The 26050-nt window shown below is 38.9% G+C and overlaps 1 protein-coding gene across 4 annotated transcripts in view; it reads left to right on the plus strand.

Moving 5' to 3' along the window:
* Positions 1-26050, plus strand: part of PCDH11X (protocadherin 11 X-linked) — a 433408-nt gene that overhangs the window by 63354 nt on the left and 344004 nt on the right. For 2 of the 4 annotated variants that reach the window (XM_014272407.3, XM_074551271.1), the window contains exons 3-4: positions 2882-2929; positions 6015-8501. In XM_014272407.3, coding sequence (XP_014127882.2) covers positions 2882-2929; positions 6015-8501 — 2535 coding nt within the window. Of the gene's footprint in view, positions 1-2881; positions 2930-6014; positions 8502-14718; positions 24212-26050 lie in introns of those variants that run through there. The other 2 variants (XM_005494576.3, XM_014272408.3) reach the window with 2 other exon arrangements.

Genomic DNA, 26050 nt, shown 5'->3' on the forward strand with positions numbered 1-26050 from the left:
GTGTAGCTGTCACCTTGTATAATGCAAATATCAAAATGCACTTGTTGGCTGTATTGTTGCCTGATCTAAATCCTATTTTTTTTTCCCTTCATTATATATCTATAGTGAGTGAATCCAGAGGCAGAAATGTCAGGTGTCTAGAGCTTTATCATGGGAATTCAGAGCAAAGCTCAAACATGTTTAATACCTTAATCTGAATATCCTCAGGGTGTTGAAAATGTAGCTTTTTGTTCAGGAGGATGTCTGTGAATATTTCTGAACAACTGTAATGGAGGAGATTAGGAGGGGAGGTTTCCTCCCTGGTTGTTACCTGCAGCTGTTGACCTCCCTTGTTCTGGTGAAAGTGTCTCTAAATGAAAGAACTTCACTTGAAGTTTAAAATTCCAAAGTCTAACTCCTAAAGTGGCATTCTAACAGTTAGTTTCTAAAGCTTAAAATTCTGAAGTTTAATTTTAAACATGATTAGTAACTCAGAAGTGGCTGCCTTTTTCAGGCCAGCTACAAACTTTGGACAATTGATAAAAGTGTCTCTGTACTTCAGTTTCCCATCTTTAGTTAGTCTGTAATTGTTTATACAGCAGGAGTATTGTGAATATAAATTCCTTCCAGTTTTGTGGTGCAGCTGCATATTTTTTGAAATATTTAATTGTGTGTTTGCTGTGCATTGTGAAAGACCACTCAAGTGATGGCACAATTCCCTGAAAGGAGTTTCTGGGGAATTTTGTGTCCTGTTACTGCAGCAATGTGGGTTCACCATTATTCCCACCCCAGTTTGCAGAGGTGGATGAAGTGAATTTTTATTAAAATAAAAGATTCAGGTTTATGGGTTTTTTAGGTTTGGTTTTCTTTGTTTTTTGGGTTTTTTTTTGGTATAGGAGGAGAAGAAGTAGCAAGTTATGGTGTAGACATTGCTCATAATATGATCTCCTCAGCTCTTACATAGGAATGGAGCTAATTGGGATTCTGAATGCAGAAAATGCACTTTAGGTTTATGCATAATTGGGTGCTTACAAATCCTATTTTTACTGTGGCTCTGAACCTGAAAGTTCAGTTTATTCCAAGCTAAACTTTTTTCCTCCTTCAAAGGAAACCAATAGAAGCAGTGCATGACACTGACAGAAAACCATAAATTGAACAAAAGCCTTAAAAATCTTGGCCTACAAATTAAAAGGCTGAATTGCTTTGACAAAGAGAGTGTTTCAAATCTGTAAGCAACTCTGCATCTGCTGAGGTCTGCAGTATAAGGAATTCTTACCTTTGTAATGTTATTTTTCTCCTTTGAAGTTCTGCCACTCAGTTCATAAGGTAACTGCTGCTACTAATGACACTTATTTCCAGTAACTTTGGGTTGTAAGCTGTGGGATGTCATGAGAGGAGTGACTGTGGAGCCTTTAACAGGACAGCTGTCCAAAAAATGGCAATTTTCTGGAATGCATGGACAGCAAATTGCACACTGGGTGAGTAATAGCAGACTTGGGACCTTTATTAGAGCTGCACCACTTAGGGAGGTTTGGATCGGAGTGCATCCACATGCACCCATTGCAGACACACAGGTCCATTATTGCCTGCCATGTGGAATATTTTGTGTTTGAGACATTAACTTGGCTTTGGCAATTCACAATTTCACAGCCAAAGCATCGCCTTTGAAAGAAAACTGCAAGTTTAGCTTTCAGCTTTTGTAGGAAAAGTTGTCCACCATGTACTGTGGTCTGTTTTCTGCATTGAGAGCTGGAGCTGTGCTGCTGTTCTCTGTTCTCTGCTGACAGACAGCACAGTCACAGAGCAGCTCCATATGTCTTGGAAAAACAGGCAAGGAAAAAATGGAAAAATGTCTGGGACCTGTCTTGAAGTTCTGCAAAGATTTTCTGTGGTGTTCCATGTGAAATAACCAGCATTTAGCACACATGCGTTATTCTCTGGACTTTCTGAAAAGATTTTAGGGTCCTTTGGACTCAAAGCTACATTTCAGCCAAAGGTTTTTATAAAGTAATTAATTAATAAATTAGTGATTTACTTTTTAATGAGAAACCGATAATTTAATATTTTTCTTCTTCTTCCTTTTCTCTTTTAAGATGATTGTTAGCATGTGCACTTCTAACTTGTTGCAGCATTGAGATGAGTTCCTGTAGAATATGAGTGAAAGTTTGAGCTGTGCATGGCCCTTGACTTCTGTTTGACACTGAGCTGAACCAAGGACATCTCGTGATGTGTTTGTCATTTACAGTGCCTGAAGGATTGATGATAAGGGCAGGGTGAAGATGCAGCCACAAAACAATGAGCTGCCTTTGCTCCTGTGGCTTGCTCTGGAGGTTCAGAATCCTCTTCTGAATGAAGAGTGAGGACAGTGTTGATCTACCCTTTGTCAGCTCACAATGCAGGCTTGTTACACACAATTACATAATTTGTGTGTTTTAAGGAATAATCACTGGTGGCCTCTCTCAATCTGAGTAGTTTGTATCACAAGCAGTTGGCTTTGTAGCGTTATTTAGCACAACATTCTTTCCTTTCCCCACTCTGAGAAATTCCTGCTTTTTGCCAGTTTACTGCTCTGCAAGCACAGCTCCACAGGATGCTCTGAACACAGTGGACCATGTCTGTTATCAGCATTAACCAGAAGCTGATCTATTTTCCCCTTCTTCCCCACAATGTCCAGGCAGTCAGAGCCCCACAGATCTAACAAAACCCTGTGGTGAAATGCTGTGAAATGCAATATCTGTGTGTAGATTTTGGTGCACTTTGTCACATCCAGTCCTGTCTGCAGCATTTGGAGCTGTTCTATCTCACCACACTCTGTGTCCGTGTGTTGTTGATGATGAATTTATGAAACCACCTAAATGTTGCAATTTTTAAAATCCTCTCTAATTTTTTATTCACATGACAGCCCAAAACAGCTCCGAAAAGGACATTTGGATCCATTACCAATGACCAGGTAAATATCCACAGTAGGGAGTGTTCAACAAGAAAGTTTCATTATTTGAGAGACTGTGTGTGCAAATCCATGGAAAGGGCTGTGATGAAAATTGGATAAGGTAACAGAGCTCCTTATTGCCCTGATAAGGGATCTTGTGGGCAGGGTCAGAACCTCTTTAAGCTAATCCAGGCTCTGAGATGGGCATAACTTTGGTTTAGCTCCAATAGTTAGTGCTTAAATTGTATTTTTAAATCTAAAAAGTCAATTTTGTATTTCTCACTCCCATTCTTCTCTAAGGATGGTGATATATCAATGGAGCAGATTATTTCTGCAAGTTGTTTTAATGGGCAAAGGTATTCTATAACTGTTAATTATCCACTTGCTTTTCCAATGGACTCTTGCCCTTCCCAGTGTGAACAGATCCTTCAGATCTCTGGGATAATGTGGTGACTGAGGTGCGGTTCAGTCCCAATAGAAATTTGACCCTAATGGAAATTTTAACGTCACTAAAATTTAATTATGGTAGAGCTATTTACTTCAACATCAAGAAATTAATCCTGAAGGGTTTTGTTCATGCTTCTCACTTTAGTTCTCAATTTCTTTGCTCATAATGGAGAGAATTAGGTATTTATAATTTTAAAGATGTATTTCTTGGACGTTTCATCAATTTTTTTTGAGCGTTTAGAATGTGAGAACTATCTGTTCTTAGAAAATGTGTTTGTTAATTTGCAGCATATCACACCTAACCTTATCTCTTAAACAACATGAAATATTCTTATTTCAACAAATTGAAATAGTTACTCTTGTTAGAATTAAGAGAAAGTCTACTTCTCTGTAATGGTTTTTCTGTAGTTTAAAAAGATGTCTGAACCTGTAACGAATAGGAAGAAATAGACATAGATAATATTTCTTTCCACAGAAAATTATTCAAGTGTGAATAATGAACTTGGAAGAGATCTTCACATTCTTTTCTGTTCTCCAGCCATTCACAGCTAATAATGGGGAGCTAAAGCACCACATTTTATATCAAACTCATCTGCTGTGATGAAAAGCCCCTCTCCCATGCTGGATGAGGGAAGCAGAGATGGGCACACACACGGTACAACCACGTGAATTCAAAGTCTGTCCCAAGTTCTTGTAGCGGTGGGATCTAATGGCAGAATAATCAGTGCCCATCTGTCAGCTTGTGTGCAAATAAAGAGGCAAAGAGAGCTGACAGGTTCCTTTTACTCTGGCTTCTGTTATTTTCTTTCCTCTGGAATCTATGGTAAAGGATAGAATATATAATTTATAATTTCTTTGTGATTATGAAACTTATTGCAAATAACTGCTAGCCAGATTGAATATGAGGAGGAAACTCATGCTCTGCTTCCTATCAGCATAGAATTGCCATTCTAAAATTTACCCTAATTGGTTCAAAGTGTATATCTTGATTTAAAAACAATTTGCAGGGCTTATATTTTCATGCCTTCTGCTAAAGAAGCCAAATCTGTATTTGTTTTACTGCTTCAAAATGTGTTCCAGTTTACTTTATACTGTCCCCAGTTGCAACTTAATGCTGCCACAAATGCAAGTGGCACAGTGATTTTTGCATGTGTGGATGAATAGTTCTGTCACATGAAATAAAAGATGGCTTATCTAAAGTGAAAATCTGGCTTTGAGGAACAAATCAGTGAGAGTTCAGCCTCACTCAGAAGTTTGTAGAAGCTATAAATGCATTCACTTTGTGGTGGGGAACAGGGAACACAAATCTTTTGCAACTCCTGAGAAATGAGCAATCTTGAATACTGGGAATATTTTCTTTTGCTTTGCTCTGGAGTTTCTCAGACCAGTTCAGAGCACAGCTGGACCTGGTCCAGTGGAAATGAGAGGCTCTTTTAGGTCCTTTCCAGCCCAAACCATCTATGATCCTGTAGCAGCTACCTGAGTAAAGGTGAAGCAGAAGGATAAACAGAGGAAGAGCAGTTGTTCATTATTCCAAATATTACACATTAAAAGGAACTCCTAGTTCGCCCACAATTTTATTTATGCCTTCTTTTTTCTGGTCATCCCATGCATTCAGCATTAGCCATCTGCATTCTAGCCCTGCCCTTATGGAAGATGTGGCTGGAAAACTGTCTTTACATCATTCCTCTATGTGGTGAGATATGAGAAAAGAGGATAATTACACTGTTCTGCATTCCTTGTCTGAAGAGACAGCAGAAGAGAGAGGGAATTTAGTTCTAGATTCCAATATTTATTTTAGCAGATTTGTCAGCATTACTGTTTTTTTTTTAAAAAAGCAGTGTTTGTGCAATATATGTAGCATTTTGGTGCAGTTCCAGAGATGTTCAACAAACCCCATGAAAAATATTGATCATTTTCAAATTGATCTTGCAGTTCTGTGATGTTTTTGAAATGAAAATAAGTCTTCTTTTTTTCACTGGAATTGTAATTTCACTACAAATATAAAACATATAGGGATGAATGCAGGAATAGTTTTAATTAGTTTTAAAGGCTTAGTTTTGTCTGTATCATCTGACATCTAAATTATGTAGTAAGTACTTTATCAATGATGGTATTGGTTTGGTGGGGTTTTTTTTATGTTTGGTTGGTTGGGCTTTTTTGTTTTCGTTTGGTTTTTTATGCTAATGGTTTCAGATCATGTCCAGAGTTGCTCCACAAACAGAGAAATAATCCCTTTATCTTTGTTTGTTTCCTTGAAATTGAATATTGGAATGGGTCCTCCAGTGACCGAACTTTGGCTTCATTCCTCATTTCCACACTCACTCATACAACAGAGAAACTGAATTGCATCAGTACAGGAATTTAATAACCTTTCTTTAGGAATAAAGAATCTGGATGAAAAAAAATCACCATCACTCTTACATTTCCCCTTTTTCTAAAGTATCTATTTATTGCCACGTTTGCTCTGAAGCTTTCTCAAGGCTCTGGAGCTTAAAGCAAAACTAGATATGGAAAAATAAACATAAATATAGAAATATAGATTTCTGTATAGAGTATATGCATGAATTTATATTCCATGACAATTTCAGAAAGATAATGGGATTTTTTTTTTTAAATACACTGTCAAGCTAAAGTGTGTTCTTTTTGTGTTTTGTAGGGTCAAAATGTATTTGGTCTTGACATAACTGAGACACCTGAGGGAGACAAGTGGCCTCAACTGATTGTGCAGCAGATCCTGGACAGGGAGCAGAAGGACACCTATGTGATGAAAATCAAGGTGGAAGACGGCGGGAGCCCCCCGAGGTCCAGCACCGCCATCCTGCAGGTGACGGTGACCGACGTCAACGACAACCGCCCGGTGTTCAAGGAGAACGACGTGGAGGTCAGCGTGCCCGAGAACGCCCCCGTGGGCACCTCCGTGTCCCAGCTCCACGCCACCGACGCCGACCTGGGCTCCAACGCGCAGATCCACTTCTACTTCAGCAACCAGATCTCCAGCCTGGCCAAAAGGCTCTTTGCCATCGACAACACCACCGGGCTCATCACCATCCGGGAGCCGCTGGACAGGGAGGAGTCCCCCGTGCACAAACTGACTGTGCTGGCCAGCGACGGCAGCTCCACTCCCTCGAGAGCCACGGTGACTGTTAACGTCACAGACATCAATGACAATGTCCCGTCAATAGACACCAGGTACATCATCAACCCCGTGAATGGGACAGTGCTTTTGTCTGAGAAGGCTCCCCTTAATACAAAAATTGCTTTGATAACAGTGATGGACAAGGACGCTGACCAGAATGGGAAAGTTACCTGTTTTACAGATCATGATGTTCCTTTCAGGCTAAAACCAGTGTTTGATAATCAGTTTCTCCTAGAGACAGCCACCTTTCTAGACTATGAAGCTACACGGGAATATGCCATCAAAATAGTGGCTTCAGATTCAGGCAAGCCTCCCTTAAACCAGTCTGCAATGCTCCTGATCAAAATTAAGGATGAAAACGACAACGCCCCAGTCTTCACCCAGCCCATCATAGGCCTTTCCATCCCTGAAAACAACGCTCCTGGCACTCAGCTGACCAAGATCAGCGCCACAGACGCCGACAGCGGGCGGAATGCCGAGATCAGCTACATCCTGGGCCCTGATGCTCCCCCAATTTTCAACCTGGACCGCCGCACAGGCATCCTGACAGCAGTGAGAAAGCTGGACAGAGAAAAGCAGGACAGGTACTCTTTCACTGTGCTGGCTAAGGATAATGGGATGCCACCTTTGCAGACCAATGCCACCGTGACGGTGTCAGTGCTGGACCAGAATGATAACAGCCCTGCTTTCACACATAATGAATATAATTTCTATGTGCCAGAGAACCTGCCCATGTATGGCACGGTGGGGCTTATCACAGTTACGGATGCTGACGCGGGAGACAACGCTGCAGTCACTCTCTCTATCTTAAATGGTAGAGATAATTTCATTATAGATCCCCTCACTGGTGTAATAAGGCCTAATATTACCTTTGATAGGGAGCAGCAGGGGTCATACACTTTCCAGGTGAAAGCAGTGGATGGAGGAAGACTGCAGCGTTCCTCAACTGCCAAAGTGACCATCAATGTTGTTGATGTAAATGATAACAGGCCTGTTTTTGTTATTCCCTCCTCTAATTATTCCTATGAGCTGGTCCCAACGTCAGCCAGCCCGGGGTCTGTAGTCACCAAAGTCTTTGCAGTTGATAATGACACGGGAATGAACGCAGAGCTCCGCTATAGCATCATAGGTGGGAACTCCAGGGGCTTGTTTACCATTGACCAATTAACAGGCAACATCACTTTGAAAGAGAAGGTGATCACATCAGATCATGGCCTGCACAGACTGGTGATCAAGGTGAACGACCTGGGGCAGCCGGAGTCTCTTTACACCATAGCTCTTGTGCACTTGTTTGTGAACGAGACGGTCACCAACAGCTCCTACGTGCAAGAGCTGGTGCGTAGGAACATGGAAACCCCAGTTGGCCAGAACATTGGGGATGGTGAGATAACCCCACAGACCAATGATTATGTCAAGATCATCATCGCCATTATTGCAGGCACCATGACAGTTATTCTGGTAATTTTTGTTACCGCCTTAGTCCGGTGCCGCCAGACGCCCAGGCACAAGGTTGTCCAAAAAAATAAGCAGAGTGGTGAATGGGTTTCCCCCAACCAAGAGAATAGGCAGATCAAGAAAAAGAAGAAGAAGAAGAAGCGCTCTCCAAAGAGTCTCCTCCTCAACTTTGTGACTATTGAAGAATCTAAGCCTGATGATCCTGGCCACGAGCACATAAATGGCACTTTAGACATTCCCGTAGAGCTAGAAGAACAGACTATGGGAAAATATAACTGGGCCACCACACCAACCACATTTAAACCTGACAGCCCAGACTTAGCAAAGCACTACAAGTCTGCTTCTCCACAGCCTACCTTTCAAATTAAACCTGAGACTCCTGTACCCCCCAAGAAGCACCATGTCATTCAGGAATTGCCTCTAGATAACACCTTTGTGGTGGGCTGTGACTCGCTTTCCAAGTGCTCATCCAGCAGCTCGGACCCTTACAGTGTTTCTGAATGCAGCTGTCAAGGAGGCTTCAAGACCCCAGGCCCCATACACACCAGACAGGTAATGGAATTTTTAAGGTGATTTTTCCCTCTTTCCCTCCTTACTTTGCCAATCCTTGTAACTCCAATGTAACTCCAGTTTAAAGCGCTGCAAGGCAAGTTCTCCTGCAAGGAGTAAAGCTTTGAGAGTCGAGGCGTTGTAAAACAAACAATTCCAGCTTCCTGAGCGGTAAGGGAGAAAATGGGAAGGGAGAAGGAGGAGATGGAGCAGGCAGAGCTCCCTGTGGTGGTGTCCTGACTGCAGATGGCAGCATGGCACTTCCCACCTCACCTCGAGCAGCTCACAGGGCTCAGGGTGGGACTGTCCCCCCCAGCCTGGTGTGCCCGAGCATCCCAACAGGCTGGGGGGAAAGCAATGAAGCTTTAGAGGAGCTCTCATAAGTGGTTCTTAATATTAATGGAGTCTGGGATTGCAGCCTTCGTTTGGGCGTAGCTTTGCTTCAAGGTCTCTCAGGAGCACGAGAGGATTTTCCTCCGAGAGTTTGGGGCACTTTCAGACTGGAAGGAGCCTTGAGTCTGGTGGAATGACACAGCTGACAGGCAAAGTTAGGGAAAAATTAGAAGCATCAGCATAATTGAGCTCACTTATTTGCTGCTCTGCCTGATAAACCAGGTATTAGCTTCTTAGAAATGCAGTACAACAAAGGGAATGTCTAAAGAATCCTCAGCTTAAAATTAAAAATAAATTGAGAACTCAAGTACCCTTTATTCTTCAAGACACTACAGAAAAGCTTTAAGTCGCTGGAAATAGAATCTAATATTTATCCATATTTTGAACAGTTTAAAAAAACTTTCCTGTTTTTTTCTGTTTGCTACTCTTTCTTCCCAAGTATCACAGAGTGTTCCGTGGGTATAGTTTTCTAGTTAAGCTTTGGTTGGTTAAGGAATTAATCATAAAGTAACACTTCAGCAGTGTTTATTTTATTATTGATAATATATTTTAACTTGATAATATGCTTAATATATTGCTTGGGAGCAAATCCTCAGCATGACCTAAGGCTGGTAAATTTCTTCCTCCAGCTGAATTTTTTTCAGGGCGCTTTGTTTTATTACAACTGTAATGACAAAGTTCATTTAAAAAGCTTCTCATTCAGAACAGTCATCATATGTTTGAAAATTTCAGGATATGTTGTTTCCTTTATTCTATTTTGTTCCCTTTACCAACACAAATTCGTATGGTGATCTATATCACTGTGGATAACATTTTTTAAGCAATGCATTTAGGTGTGTTAAGCTAAATCGCATATGAGAAAATCCTCTTGCCATTTTGTTCCTCTGTTTGAAGTCCCATCACTCTGAGCAGAGGGCAGTGCTGTTTCCAGCATTTCTGTAGGTCTGATCTAAGTGATTTTTGTCAATGGAGTTCTGGTACAGTTCCTGTGAGTGGAAAAGGTTCTGCCATTGTCTGCTGAAAACCCACTTTGTCCTGCAGTAATGCTGCCAACAAAGAAAGCAAGCTCGTGGCTCTCAGGGTCCCTTCTGTGGCAGTAAAAACCCAGAAAGTGGCATGGGAAGCAGTTCTCTTCTGCAAAGTTGGCTGGGGGAAAGAGCATTTCCTTTTATCTCTGCCTTCAAGGTCTGTGGCAGGGTTTCCTATCTGGAAAAGCAGAATGGAACTGTGGGGTTTTATTAATGCTCACTAGCTGGCACCAGCTTATCTTCATAGAGCTGCACCTGGCATTGTTAGGATGATATGGTGAATAGATAAAAAAGAGATTATTGTTACAGTTTGTACTGATTTTGTTAAAATTGCAGCTATTCTTCTCTCAGGGATATTTTTCTGCACGAAAGTGAATACCTTGTGTGGAGGAAGGGTAACTAATCACCTCAATGGGCCTTTACACTAATTTAAGAAGCGCAGTCACCTTTAAACACATGAATTCACATTTAAAAACAATTATATAATTTCATTAATACATTATATACATAAATTAGACCATTAGAGAAAATCCTTTGTGTTGTGTTTGGCTGTGACTAAATGAAAATTGTATGTTTTGGTAAGTAAATACAAGTAAAGAATTTCTTAAAGCTCAACAGATCTTTTAAAAGTCACTCTCACTCCTAGCCTGTATTTGTAGTCTGGGTAGTTTTATCTCTTGTGGGGCTCAGGATGGGCTACTTGGGAGTTGTCTCTGTTAGTCAGCAAAAAAAAAACAAAAAAAACCCCAAATATAAACAGAAATAATCCTGAGGTACAGAACTGTCTCCAGCTGCTGTCCCAGCACCCTTCAGCCTCAGACACCAACAGGATCCCTGTGGTTCTGGAGGATTTTGTGTCAGGCACGCTCTGAATTTGCAGAAAACTCTAAGATAAGTCAGCTCAGTTAAAAAGGGAGATGTGCCAGTTTGAAAAGTGAAAATAAAATGCCTGATGTGAGGGGGAAGTATCATCATTTATCACTTTTACCATAGTGCAGCTATTTTGCAAGCCAGAAGTTCTGGAGGAGCCTAAAGAATGTTCTGTTCATTGTGAAGTGTCTCTTCAGTTTGTAATGGGGACTGATATTATTATAGGCTGCACATCTCAGCTATTGTTAGGTTTGTTCATGCAAAGTTTTCTACTCAGATGTTTGAAATAATATTGTGTTACATCTAAAAATATATGTTTTCTTTGGAAGCTGTAAATTTTGTCTGTCTGAATGGTATTGATTCGAGTCTTTAAAGAAAGGAAATTATGCCTTTGCTTTACTGCTAAATTTGTCTAAGTGATCTATAAAATGACAGAAAGTCATTATGGCAGTTGTACTCAAAAAGCATGCAGGCAGAGAGAGAAAGGTTTTTCTACTAAAAACCCCCAAAATATCTCTTTAGTGGTCATGTGGGCAAATAAATACAGCAGTGCCACAGCTGAATTTTTTGTGGGGAAGCAATTGGAGACTCCTGAAGCAGCTGAGGACACTTTGAATCATAAACTGCAGGAAACTGAAGAGGGAAAGTTTGTTCTTCATGTAATGTCCCCTAAATGAGAGGTCAAATTTTGTTCTATTTGTATGTGAGGGCAAGGGGAAGAGGTGCTGGTATTGTTCTGAAGTTACCAGGAGGAGTTAGACACTACTGGTGACAATAGACCCTCAGGGTATAATGCTTTCTTGGGGAATGTAGTAGAGAGAATTCTTTTAAAGGAGTTTTACCAACTGATAAATTGTGAAGGGGCTTATTCATAATAAGCTTTTTCAAATAGGATATCTAGATTGTTATGAAAATCAACCTGACTTTCCCTGCTATCAGATTTCCATTGTTTTGGCACTTGTGGGCTTCAGAAAAGTTTCCTTGGGTGCAGAAACACAAAGCATCTCTAAAGTTTATTTGTCTGCAAGCTTTGCAAAAGCTCAGTTATTTTTGACGTTCACCTCAGTGGGAGCAAAGTGTGTGAAGTTGCACAGTGACACAAATCTTCTAATTCTCTTTGCATTTGCATGGGGATGATGAGAAGAAGGGAGAGAGGAGTTTGCTTCAGTCTCATTTTCATGTAACACAATTTCAAAAATCTGAAATCTCTGCTCATGCACTTTAAAACAACACTCAGACATTTCAAATGCCTGCCTAGGTATCAGCCTGTCTAGTCAAAACATGAATAATTATAGAGCACAGTGTTATCTGTAGCAGCTTGATTTGAAGAAGCCAAAGCTGCAAAGATTCATCAGAACCTGCAGTGCATTCTATTCTTCTTGTCCCTTTCTTTTACTGAATGATATTTCAGATGTGCAAACCAGTAGAATGCATACAACAGGACAGGGGAGATCTTGGCAAATATTCACCTGGTCCCTCAGGTCGTTTTGGGTTGTCATCTTTAACTCCATAACAAGATTTTTCTGACTTGAGGAACTTTAGTGCCCACTAGGGCAGCACCTCTGCCAGTGCAGGAGCTGGAAGGTGCAATGTGCTCTGATTTGGGATTTTCTGCTTTTTTGGGGGGGTTCTCCCTGCACCCCACAGGTCTCTGGTGTGTCAGTGAGTTCAGCTGCACCTGGCTGGGGAAGCTGCTGAGGGAGGGAGCAGGCATGGAGATGGATTTCTGTCCCTTTGCTGATGCAAATCTTCATTAGTGGAGTTCAGCTGGCGGGATTCTCTCATCTATGAACTTACCCACACTCATGGATAGAAATTTCAGATGAAATTCTCTGCTGGATTGTTAGGAGCTGATGGAGGCAGACATCAGCTGCATAAGTTGTAAGGAGTAAGAAACTTAGACAGACGTAAGTTCCTCCTTACAGGAACCTGAATGGGAAGTAGCCCTCATTTCAAATATATTGAATTTTGGGACCCCACTGCCTCAATTCTGTGATTCTATCACTGCCTGCTTAGACCTGCTTGAAGTTATATGGTGTTTAGTTTCTGATTTAAAATGTGCTGTAATGTCATTACACTGTGAGAACAGTGTGCTCAGGATGTGAGTGGAAGGAATATTGCAGGAATATTGCAGTGTTCCTGAAAAGAACAGCTCTGAAATTCACCTGTTCTATCAATATTTAGCTGCAGGATTTTTTGTTTTGTGTAATAACAGTGAGTTTAATTTAGAATCCTGTAATCATCACTAGGCAAGGCTGATGCTCTGAAGTGTAAAACAGACATAGCACTGGTGTTCTGTATTGGCAGATACAGAGTGAATTACACTCAAATAACATTTTCTCCTAAATTTTAGCTAAAGAGCTGTTGGTATAAGCCCATCCTAAAAGCCATTTCAAAATGGGTAACTATAATTCTAAGTATTCTTGTTATTTTACCTTACTTTTCTGACTGGTAATTTTGCTCATGGTTCTGATCTGCTGCCATGTGCACTCATTTCACCAAAAAAAGGGAAAAAAATAATTTGGAGAAGAGATTTCTAATTGAAATATGAGTCAAGGTGTGCAAGTCAGAAGTTAACAAGCAATTTTTTAAATGTGCATCACTACTGAAGTAAAGCTGGTCAAGAAAATGCTTTTCCTCTGTGCAACACTGGTAGAAAATCTTCTTTGATTTCCTTTAATACTTTTCACTAGAAAATCATGGAGGGACGTATCTGGAAAGTGCCCCCTTTGCCTCATAGTAGAAGGCAAAAACAGAGCATGAAAAGGAGTGGAAAAGAAATTTCTGTTTTTTGTGAGGAAATTACAAAAGATTTTGAATATGACAAAAAAATTGAGAGCAAACAAAGGCACTTTTTTCTTTTTTTCCCCCAGTAAGAGCTCATTGATTGAGCTTATCCTGAAGTTGGTAAATGAGGTTCCAGCATTAATAACTGCGTGATTTTTGTGCAAGCCAGAATGACACGCAACTCCTTCTCCAATAGCCATTTGCCTTGGGATATAAACAAAGTAATTTTTCAAACATTTAGTGCCTTTCACATAATTTTTTTCAGTGGGATAACTGAAAAGTTTATTTTTTTCTCCTTGTGACCCAACTGTGCTATTTCAAATGCCTTACTTAACTATAAACCATTGCTAACAGTGATGTCTGACTTAACTCTGGTTTAATTTTCACACTTGTTTATTTTCCTGGTTTCTCCCAGAAGGTATTGCACTCAATAATCTGCAGTTGATAGCAATTTCCTGACCAGTGAGTGGCTGGTGTCTTGGGGACTGTGCTATTGACAGCGCTTTCTTTTCTGTCAAATAATTGATCAGAATGGCTTAATTTCTGTGAATCTTTAGGACTAAACCCACTGATGATAAATTTAGATTAAAGTTTCAAAATAATTCTTCAAATAGATATTTTATGCTTTTAGGAGCAATGCTTTTGCATGAGGTCCACAAAACCCCCGTAGAACCAGTTCTAGGTAGTGCAGCCTAATTTCTGTGAATCTCTAGGACTAATCCTGTTGATGATAAATTTAGATTAAAGATGCAAAATAATTCTTCAAATAAAAAAAAATATTTTTATGCTTCTGGGAGCAATGCTTTGGCCCGAATTCCACAAAATCCCTGTAGAACCAGTTGTAGGTGGTGCAGCAGCCTTCTGACACCTCTAGTCTTGCAACAGCACTTTGGGTTAGAGTGGATAAAGCAAAAAAAGGAGTAAGAAACTTAGAATATTACCCATGTAAGCTGTTTCTGTGTCTCCTTGTGCTGCTGTGCTCTGTGTGCAGAGCGCAGGCGCCCCAGGAGGGGTTGGTTGCTCAGAGCGCCTCAGGCCGCGCCGCGCTCGAGGTTCGGTAGAAATTTGGAAGCGAACGCGACAATTTATGGTGCAAATGCTGCAGGAAAGGGCTTTTCTCATGCTGTTTCTCTGTTTGCCAGCTCTGAAGGCCACCCCAGCTGATGTTATGTACTGAAGTCGTACGTGTACTCAATGATGTTAAGCCAGCAAACATGGGAACAAGGAAACAGCACGAGAAAGCCCTTTGTCCTGGCTCTGGTTGCCGAAGAAATTTATCGACTCATCTCCAGAGGGGTTTGGAAGTGACCATGAACTGTTCAAGCTGCCCTACTGAAAGGTATCAAGGGCAAGGATTTTTTTAAAAGGAAAAGACAAAGAAATTTTAGTACGTTGTGCTATAGTGTTCTATAACGTAGTTTTGCTAAGAAAACAAAAGTAATGTGACCCATCCTTCTTCACGGTTGGTGATTATGGTAAATTTATTTTGCTTGCAATCATCTTCTTGTCCCAGATTTTCTTTTCTTTCCTTATTTATTTTAGTTGAAGCAATTAGGAATTTTGTTTCTATGAATATATTAAAAGGGAGCAATAAATTTTATTCATATGTTAAAAAGAGAATGTAAAGTTCTTTATACTCCCTGCATTTAAAATGAAAACAACGGAATTGTTGTCACTTATAGCACCATTATACATATTAAGAGTTAAGTGTTATTTATATGTATCCATAATATTTTTAATGATGATATTGCTGCTATGGATCATAAATAGAAATGATCAAGTCACTGCTTTCTCATTTTTTAGGCACAATAGTAGTAGTGAAAAACTAACACTTCCTGCTTTCTTATCCACAACATTTTGTAATAAATGGACACCTTTTAAATAACTGGAAAGCACTCACATAACTTTTAAAAGGAAAAATTAATTTTCATTTTGCTTGCTGAAGTCTAGATAATGTCTATTTAACAGGTGCCAAACATTTAACCTTTTAAAGTGTTTTGATTTAAAAAGAAAAAGTCATAAATCCAGTGGCTTGGTTTTCAGTGTAATAAAATAGGAAATAGTAGACATAATTATTTCACTGTTAGCCAGCACATGGGGGTAAATGGCCTACTGTTGTTTCTTTTTCTTCCCCAACTATTCTTCTATAATTTTTTTTTTTTTGGTTGGTTGGTTGGCTTTTTTGTTTGTTGTTTCTTTAACTTAAGTTTTTAATATTATCATTTGTTATTTAGCACGGCTCATTTACAAAATAAAACTTGAGCACCATAGCTTTGTTTGAAGGTTGGTTGCAAGTTCTTGTATATTGCCTCACATTTTAGGGAGTAATGCTTAATATGTATCATCTATAATATTAGAATTTCATATGCAATGCAAAATCTCTTAGGAAGCAAAGGAGTATAAAGAACCCTGTTTTCTGCACTTATATGAAGACATGTAATATTAGTTTGCTAGAATAAAATGAAATACAGACACTGCTTTTAACTGGGATGTATACAGTATATAGAACGTTCTTTTAAAGAAAAAAGTTATTAATGATTCATGGATTAGACTACAACATGGAATTCTTACACATTACTGTATGTTTGATGTAAAGATATTTATAGGCTTGTACTTAATAATCACGTTGCCTCAGTTCTTGGACTGCAGAATGTCTACCATGACTGTTGCCTATAGTTTGCTCCACATTTGCTATCTGGCTCTTTAAAAAAGAAACCAATGTGTATTTGGCTATTTGATCTGTAAAATAAATTCTATTAATAATGGAGTACGTATTGTAATTCAGCATATTGTATTGCATAATTATAGCTATGACTGTTACAGAGAGCTTTTCATTGCCCACGATGGGATCATTTTCTTGGGAAGAACTTCATGTACCTGTCAGACAGTTTTGCTCTTCCTGTTTTTAGCAGCCTTGCAGCATTTATGCTTCAAACTAAAACCCCCCAACCCTCCCAGTGGTCAGACGTGCAGTGACATTTACTGACTCAGTGCCACAGCTCAGCCATTTAAAATTCACGCTGGGGTTTCTCCCAGAGGTGCTGTTTGGGGTCCCCCACTCTGCTCCTGCTGCTGCTGTTTGTGGAGGTGTTTCCTAGGTGGGTGATGGCAAAATTCAGTGGGAAAACTCAGTGATGGTTGAGTTACAGCCCCTGGGCCCCATTCAGGGTGCTTTGTCAGGCAGGCAGGATGGTTGCACAGGCTTGGAGTTTCTGCTTTGACTTTGAGTCTTTGGATTTCTCTCCTTACAAAAATTAGGTTGGATTTCTCTTTTGACAAAACCCCTGTACATAAACTTAATGGTTGATTAAGAGAAACACCAAATAATTCCAATGCTTACATTCAAACTCTTTTGGGATTTTTTTGTGGTGTTGTTTTTTTTTTTTTTTTTTTAATGATGAAATTCAGTCATCTCAAGTGAACATGTAGTTGCCCTCATTTTTTTTTTTCCTCTAGTGGTGACAAGGCATAGATAGGCTGTAGCAGGTTATTTTGATTTTAGGACTGCATACCCTCTAGAAGTGCCTACTTTCTTACACTGAGTATGAAGAGAACCTTTGATAAGTACCTTTCTTGTACCAGATGTGCCAGTTATGTGCTTTCCGAGAAGAAAATACTTCATTTCGAGTTCCTTTGCTTTTAACTTAGCTGAAGCTCTTTTTCCTGGTTTTGCACTGGCCCTACCAATCTAGTCTACCAAGTACCAATTCCAAAAGCATCTAGGATGATTTTAAAATGTCCAAATGTTACATGAATTAAATAAAAGGTACATCACATGCTTTAATTACCGGTCCCAATCAGTAATCTCCCTCCTCTGGTTCTCTCATGAGTCAGCCCAGCCAAATATAAGAACCTTCCAAATAGAAGAACATATAGAGTGCACTAAGAGAAAGCCAGAAACCTCTCAAGTGGCTCAGTTTCATGTGTTTTGTCTGTTTCAATTTTTGTTTTCTTACATCTAAATGTCACTTTTTAAAAAGTTGTTTTTTTCATAGACTGGTACGAAACTCGTTCAGAGCTCATTTCCTCCTGATGGTTGAATGGGTACATGAAAGCCTAATGGTTATTGACCAAATATGTGTGTGTGTGCTGGGTAGCAATTTCTACACTTTTCTCTGGTGAAGGCCAGTCAAAAAATTCTGTTATTTTTGTTTTAAATAACATTAGTATGCTGAGTCAAAGCTAGAATATATGAGTTTCAAAACCAACTCTTGTTTCTCAAATGTTTTCACCTACAGAAATATTTTTTTTCTGACTGCTTAGAAGACAGAGTGAATTATGAGCAAAAATCACTGAATTGACCAAATGTTACTTTTGAACTTGACAACTCATTACATTTTCCTTGGAATTTCAATATATTTACCATATTTCAGCCTGCAATTACCACAGTCACCTCAGTTTAAACTCCTCAAGGAATTCCCCTTTGGTGCTCACTGCCCCAGCTCCAGAGCAGCCAGGCTGTGTCTGCAGGGAAACCCAGAGCTTGGCCTTGGTTCCAGTGCAATGTGGGGCTGAAAAAATACAAAACTTCCCTATTTATTGCCACTTGTAGGTGTGAGTGATGCCATGGCTGCTTGCATGGCTGGTTGCGAGCTGGTGGCAGCCAGTGCTGTTTTGCCAATTATTGGAATTTTTGTGGATTTCTTTACCAAAGCTCCCTCCCACCCGACCTCAAACACCCCTGAGAGCAAGCGAGGCACTGCAGGAACTTTGGGGGATTTAAACCCCTCTGAGTTCAGTTCTGAAGGGCAGTAGGGGCTGTCAGGAACAAAACTGGTTTGTGATGTAAATAGAATTATATTTTTAACGTAAACTGTAATGCTGCAGGGTTTTTTTTGTTACACTTTTCCGGTGATTTCCCATTCTACCATAAAACATGTATTTATGGTGTATCCTGGTCTTACCTATTATTTGTAAAATCTTTTTAACAAATGATTTGAATATATATTTTTGCTTTCATATTGAATTACTGAGCACTGTTCCTTTTATGTCTTATTTATCTATTTCTAAAATAAATTTGGTTTGATGATTACATTTGTCATATAGATGATATTTGTGTACCTTCTGGAGAAGCACTGTTTTTAAATACACCTCTGGTCTGCTTTTTTAATGCATGCCCACCACCAAGCCTCTACAGAGACTGTATTCTCTGTATAATCTGTATTTTTCACAGTTTAGGAGCTATGATTATTAAATAATTTAACCACATGTAAGATTTACAAGAAGAAACAGGAAGGAATATTCCTCTTTGAAAACCTCAAACTCTCTAACAGCACATTTCTTTTATCTACATTATTTTCAAAGAATTTTAAGGAGAAAAAGTCACATTTTTCCCAATGATGTTTCCGTGCACATGGGGGTGTTTATATTTGTCTCTGTATTTTGTTTGCCTGTGTATATTGGGAGCACGAGGGTGTCTATCCACATTTATCACACATTCAATTAACAAAGGTTCCAGGCAGTAAATATTGAAACTGCAGAGATGTGCCCATCCCAATATCTCTTGCTGTGAAAGATAGGCAGGCTCTAAGGATTTCAATCTGCCACATTATTTGATTTTTGGGAAGATTTGTCTTCCCTTCTGACAATGCACTGGGTTCTCAATATGTGAGAAAATGACTCTTGGTGATTTGGAGGTTAGGATACAAATATGAAAAGTGCAGTTCTGAGTTTTAGTGCTATGATTCTTTCACTAGGTTATTTTACTCATTCCTGTCCTGTCTCTCAGTATTCTAAAATACATTTTTTTTTCTACTGCATAGACTCCTATTCTTAAATTTTGCCACTGAAAATGCAGCAAAATGGCACATTTGTATTTTCTCCAAATTGTGAGCTGCTGCTTATTTCATAAATAAACACATGTAAGTCAAATTCAGTTATTTACATGCATAGAGATGGATATTACGTGTGATATCAGGAATTTTTCAGGGCCATTATTGACTTTTTGCAATCTTTTAAATAGGTTTTGTTCAGCTGTTTTCTCATTTCCAAGGAAGGTGTTCATTCAAGCTGAAATCGCTTATTTCCAATCAAAGCTGAATGATGGTATCAGAGGTGTGAGGTTTGATTTTGGATCATGGAATTCTGGCTAAGGATTATGAGCTGAATTTTGGTCTGTTGTCCTCAGCGTTGTTTTCATCCTTTCCTGAGAGAAATTCCATGGCTGTTGGATGGATCAGGTGCCCTCTGCTCCTGTTCTCTGTTTTCTCCTGAGCTGTGATATGAAAGTCTCCAATCATGGGTTTTCCCACACAAAAAGACATTTCCTAGGTCTGGATCTAAACCATCCATGTGCTGCTGGTTTTTCCCTCCCTCTCTTGTATGAGAAAGAAACCAATCCTGGACAAATTCTGTTTTTTCCAGACACTTGGGCACGTGTGTTTCAGAAAAGCAAATGAACTTCAAACAGGTGACTGGAATTTGGAAATTCCTTCCCTTGGAATGTTTAGGGCATTTCAGTAATTGGAAATTACTCAAAATTTTGTGATTTTCTGACAACCAGACTTGGCCACTGTCTGCACAGCCAAGGTTGTTCAGGACTTAAGAGGAGTTAGAATGGAAAGGGATGAGGGGAAAGGAAGACAATTTCAGTCTATAATTATTATTGTGATGTGAAGCTGAATCAAAATCCTGAGTGCCAGATCAGAGATCTTTGCAGATGCAGCTTTAAGTCACATTTAAGTCACGTATTTTATTAATTGCATTAGTGTTGACTCATATGGATGAAAGCAGCAGAATTCTGCTGCTAACTCTGAACAAATCTGAACTTTTGGCTGTGTGTTCACATCTGGGCTGAAAAGTGATTCAGGTCAGGGATTTATTGGATTGAAAGGTAAGGTGTCTTTGTGGTATTATTGACTGATTTTCATAGATTGCTAAAGATTGTTTCCCTCTCTTTGAGAAAGAATGTGTTTGGAGCTGGAAGTGAAGAAGAAAAGTAACTTAAACTTGGAAAAAATATATGGTACAGTTTTCTTTGCTATTTAACTACAAGAAACTATTTCAATTCCTAAAGATGGTACAAAAATATTGATTTTATTTGTTTTAAACTTACCTGATGTAAAATTACAGGTTTTGTATAGCAATAAACTGTCTTCTAGCTTTGTTGCATTTTATTTCTTGAAACACACTAAAATGAATTTAAAAGCAAGTGTTTTTTCTTGCTAGTACCCAGTTGTTATAACTAAAGCAGATAGGTACAGATATTTTAAACTGTACACTATGAAAGCCTAAGTATTTTCTAGCTTAGCTTCTGTCTTCTCTTTTCCAAAGTCTGTTTTTGGAGGCGTTGAACACGAAACTCTCTGTAGCCAACACACCAAGGAATCAAACTGAAGGTGGAAAAGGGCTTTTCTGTTTAAATAAGTCTATTTGTAAACAAAACTTCAAGAGGGGAGGAAAACATTGGATTATGTTCTCAAGCCTAGCAGAAGGGAAGCAACAACTTCTGCAGCCTGCTGGGATTTTGATTGCTATTGATTTCAAAGTTAGGAGCCCAAAGAGCTGCAATTTGTACAAGGAGTGTTCCTCCCAACTCGTGTGAGCTCAGAACTCAGCGAGAGCTCTGGCTGAGAGCTGCTGCCTCTTGCAAAGGCGTGGGGATATTGTGGTTATTATTATTATTATTATTATTATTATTGTTGTTGTTGTTGTTGTTGTTAGCAGTGATCAGCACTGCTGTGTTCCCTGCTCACAGCCCGTGCTGAGGCACCTTGATCTGCAATGCTTCCTACACCCGAGCGGGAACAAGGGATTTACCAAATATCCTGCAAGAAAATCTTGTTTTTCTTCCTTCAGATAGCAGTGACTCTATCCAAATACAGACCTCTAATTCTTTTCAGAAGTGTCTCATTAGACAAACTGAATGCTTACCTTTTTAATTCTTATTTTATACACTGTAGAAGCTTATGCACCTATATAGATATATGCACAAACAAAAATACCAGATCATTTCCTAAAACTTCTCTTGTTTTCTTTGTAAGCCTCTGTGCAAGGACATTTCCTGATGTTTAGGAGCATGAGGCTGAATGGATTTTTCAACAGCCTGAAGGAGATTTTTAATCTAGCAAAAGGATATTGTGACTAATTAAAAAAAAACAAGGCTAAACAGATTGGTGTTTGCTTACACATGGGGGAATCATCAAACCTACTGATTTTGCAAACAAGAGGCTGGAGGATTTGATGAATGCATTTTAAAAAATTCATATGGCCAAAGTTGTAAATCAGTCTCTGCTAAATGATCTTCCCTGATCCATTCCCTTTCCTCAGCAGGTTTATTGTAAGACCACTTCTGTGCATTTTCACTTTGGCCAAATTTTAACCCAAGTTACTCCATGTCCTGTCCATCAAATATTGTCTTTGTTGTCTGTGTTGGAAAATAATACATCTGTGGTCTAACACTGTGAGATTCTTGTTTTGTTTTTTTTTTTTAATGGATGGTTTAAGACTTTCTTACTGCTATGTTTTCTTATTTTTATATGAAAATATTGAAACTGTGGTGGGGGTTGTGTAAGAATCCAGACATTTGTAGGATCTTGTACTTGGTGTTGTGTCAATTCGACATTTGACAACAGCACTGTGGTAATAACCAAAGTAATTACTGCCAAGTGTGTAAACCTTGGCAATATATTAGAACTATTTAGGATATGTTGGTGGGCCACAGAATAGATATCTATTTCTTACATCAGAATTCTTAAAGATCATAGAATGATAGAATAATTCAGGTTCCAAGGGATCTGTGAAATCCCCTACTCCAATCATAGGACTCAAAACCAGCATCTTTCAGATCAGTTTTCTCTGGGTCTTGTTCAGCTGACTCCTAATAATTTCCTCAAGAAAATATTAGACTAGGATATATAGAATCCTCAATAGGATCCTCAAGAATGTAGAGGTGTTTGAGTGGAAATCAGAATCTTAAATATCTTTATGCACATGTCTTGTGTCTTATCCGCTACCCCCATGTATAAATATCCAATGACTTCAAATTACTTATAAATAGTAAATAAATATATCTATTTGTGTGTAAATAGTTTATCTATTTGTGTGCGTTTTTGGGGTGAACCCCCAGTGCACTGTTTGCTGCTCACTTGCATGGCTCATCAACTTTTGTATTCATCTTTATTTTAAAGAAACGTTGTGAGTTTTTATTTCAATTTCCTCCAGCTGTAATGAAAGCCCCGAGAAGTCGACACAATCTCGATTGTTTCACTTGCAATGAGCACATCAAACCTCTTCAGAAACTTATCTCAAAGGTCGGATATTAAAAGCAGACAGGAATAATTCTGCCAGGAGCAATTAAACCAGGAAAACGTGATTGGAGGCAAAAAAGGCTTTTTGATGCTTGCTGTATACAAGACATACAATTATCAGCTCTCAGCTCCAAGCATGGTTTATTAGTTACAGCAGTTGGGCTTTGAAGCACCGAGCAGGGCTGAGACAGGCTGTGCTCAGCTGGGTGAGGGCTCCAACATCTGTCCTGACAATCCTCTTACAGGATTGAGGAATTAGGGGATAACACCAGCTCTGGAATGGATATCAAACAGCCACAGGTGGGAGAGCGGGGCTGCAAGGGGATATTCCATCTTTTCATGGCCCCCTTTTAACACAAGAACTCCTCGGACTGTTTGTTTTCATTATTCCAGATGGGAGCAAGATGCATTTAAATGAATAAAATGAAATAGAACAAATCTAACGCTTGGCTGCTGTTCAAGAGCTGCTACGGCTGAGCTTTATTAAATTCACATGAGGATATGATAACTGTGGAATTTCACACAATGAACTGCACTAATCTCACTCGTGAAGAACATAATTTTTCTTGAAGTAGATGAGAGAATCTGAAATTTTGTCATGAAAAAAACAAAGCCCCTTTGGAGTTTCATTTTCTGAGGGCATTCACTGCTTGAGTGAAATCTGTCCATGTCCCACAGACAGAATCTTCATGCACAATCCATTTTTACACATCAGAAGTTCCAAGGGTTTGTTCTTTCTCCATGGCCAAGTGGAGAATACTTCAAAGAGAGTTACTGTGTTCAAACTACTCCCTGTGTCATCCACAGACCCTTCAGGAATAAGCATATCTGTGTTTAAAAAGGGGGCAAAAGCATGAAAATTTAAAATTGTATTAGATACATTTAATTTATATTTAAATAGGAAAAACTTAAAGTAGAGCAAAGCAAATATTTTTAATGATTATTTGTGGGATATAATTCACACTGATGTGTTTTCTTTTTTTGTGACTGCAGATCATTTTTATGCCTCTGCAGTAGAATGGCTGTTTATAACTCAATGTTTTTCAGACATTTCTTGCTACTTAATGAAATTAACATTGTTAATATGCTATTTTTCTTTATTTATTTTATTGAAACTCTGAAATTACTGTTGAAAATTTCTGATGAAATAGTATTATTTTTCCCCCTCAGAACTAAAAAGTAAAATTCCTGACAATACTCACGTGATACATTCTCCTACATTTTCTATTTAAATGCAGTGTAAAGCTGCATTCATAAACTATTTCCCTCTGTCTAAAATGCTAAAAAGAAAATGAAAATGCTAAAACTCAGGGATAAATGACTGAGGTCCCAAATCTATTGATGACAAAAAAAAAAAGAATTTTAAATACTATGGGGAATTTTTATAGGAATGATGAATGATTTACCTTCCCAAAGTCATGTATAATTAGAGTAGACATCATGTAGAAATAAAATGAAAAAGAGTAGAAATCAGCTGCTGTTTTGATGAAATCTCATGTGTTTGGTTGGGTAATATCAAAGATACCAATTTTCCTTTGTGGGACTGAATAACTCATTTAGTGTTGTTTCCTTTGGAAATGAGAGACACAAGGTGTTTGCTTGTTAAACTGCAGGAATTCATCAAACCACAAACAGAACTCACCTGAGCACACCCTGCCCTTATTCCTGAAAATAACAGTCCAAGGGTGTGCAAATGGAATGGCCAGACAAAGCCATAGCAGACAGAGAACCTTCTCTGCTGGGGAAACCAGCCCAAACAAAAGCTCAGATTTAATCACAACTGGTTTGCCTCTCCCTGTGTCAATCACAGCTTTTATATTGATAATCTGAGAGAACAGGGTTGGGAACACAAAGTCTACTTTTGTATTATTAAGATGAAAAGATTCTGCTGGGGTTTGATAACACTGGAGATGCTGAGGCTGTTACGGGAACATAATGAATATAAAATATATCTGCAAAAAGGACTTTTTATCAAGATCAAGTCCTGATGAAAAATGCCACTTAATCTTTATTTTACACCAGGCAGGTTTAAAGACTGCAAGTCATGAATGCAGATCTGTATTTAATGGAGGTATTTAGTTTAGAACACTCTGTGCTGAAATATGAACCTTGAATTCAGTTGCTTCTCATCTGATCTAAAAAAAAATTAAAAATTAGACTCATTTATTTCATATTCAAATACAGAATGGTCTATTTACAGAATGCTCTATTAATAAATTATAATTTACCAGTGGATGTCACAACCTTATGGGTAAATCAGTATAAGCTGTCATTCCAAATGAATTCTGTAGCATTTGAACTCATTTCAGTGGAACTAATTTTGTTTGTTGTTTGTTTTTAAATTATTTCTGGAAGAGAAAGTGTCTGACCAGTCACTTTTAATTTATACATCTCAGAAGTACTGGGTTCCATGAGAGACAAAATCAGATTTGGTACAATGAAGCAAAATTTGGCATGTGCTAGTTTTATATGATGGGTCAATGACTGGTCAGGTTTGGTTTGGTTTTTGTTTAGGTAGGATGGATTATTAGTCTGCTGTTAATTTTTTAATTGCTTTCTTGTTAGGGTGTTATTTAGGAAGGAGAATGAGGAGCTGAAATGAGATATTTCATTTCTGGTCAAAAAAAAAAAAGTAGTATGATGGGAATTCTCAAGTGAAAGTATCATAACCTTCCAGAGGGGCTGTGGAGGATTGGCTTACCCTGTTTGTGTTCCAGGACTCGTGTGTGGTTGGAAGCTTTGTATGGATTTTCTTCTCTGTAATTGTTTTTCCTTTAGCCATCCTGTGGCCTGAGATTGGGAGAAAAAGATAAAAGGTCAGAAAGGCTTAATAGCAATTTTGTTTTTGAAAGGGAGAGGCTGGTTGATCCAGCTTAAATCTTTACAGCTGGATCAACCAAGAACTTGAATTACAGAGACAAAAATGACAAATTCAGAACCTCATGGGCCAGCTGTAACAGGAGAGTGAGAAAGAAAGGTGAATCCATGGGACAGATGGTCATAATGTTTTGAGAGGATATGCAAAAATAGGTGGGAATGGAAAACCCCTTCCTTACCATGTAAGCAACAAAGAAAATAAAAGAAAAATTAATATTATCACCTTGCTGTTGGGTGAGTGGCTGAGGATGGTTGGGGTTTGCTCAATGGGAGGCAGAAGTGCATTGGCTGAGCCCACGGGGTTCGTGGATGGCATCTCACCAAAACAATGTCAGACCAGATCCTCTCA

The sequence above is a fragment of the Zonotrichia albicollis genome, chromosome 14 (assembly GCF_047830755.1).
Source record: "Zonotrichia albicollis isolate bZonAlb1 chromosome 14, bZonAlb1.hap1, whole genome shotgun sequence".
Lineage (NCBI taxonomy): Eukaryota > Metazoa > Chordata > Aves > Passeriformes > Passerellidae > Zonotrichia > Zonotrichia albicollis.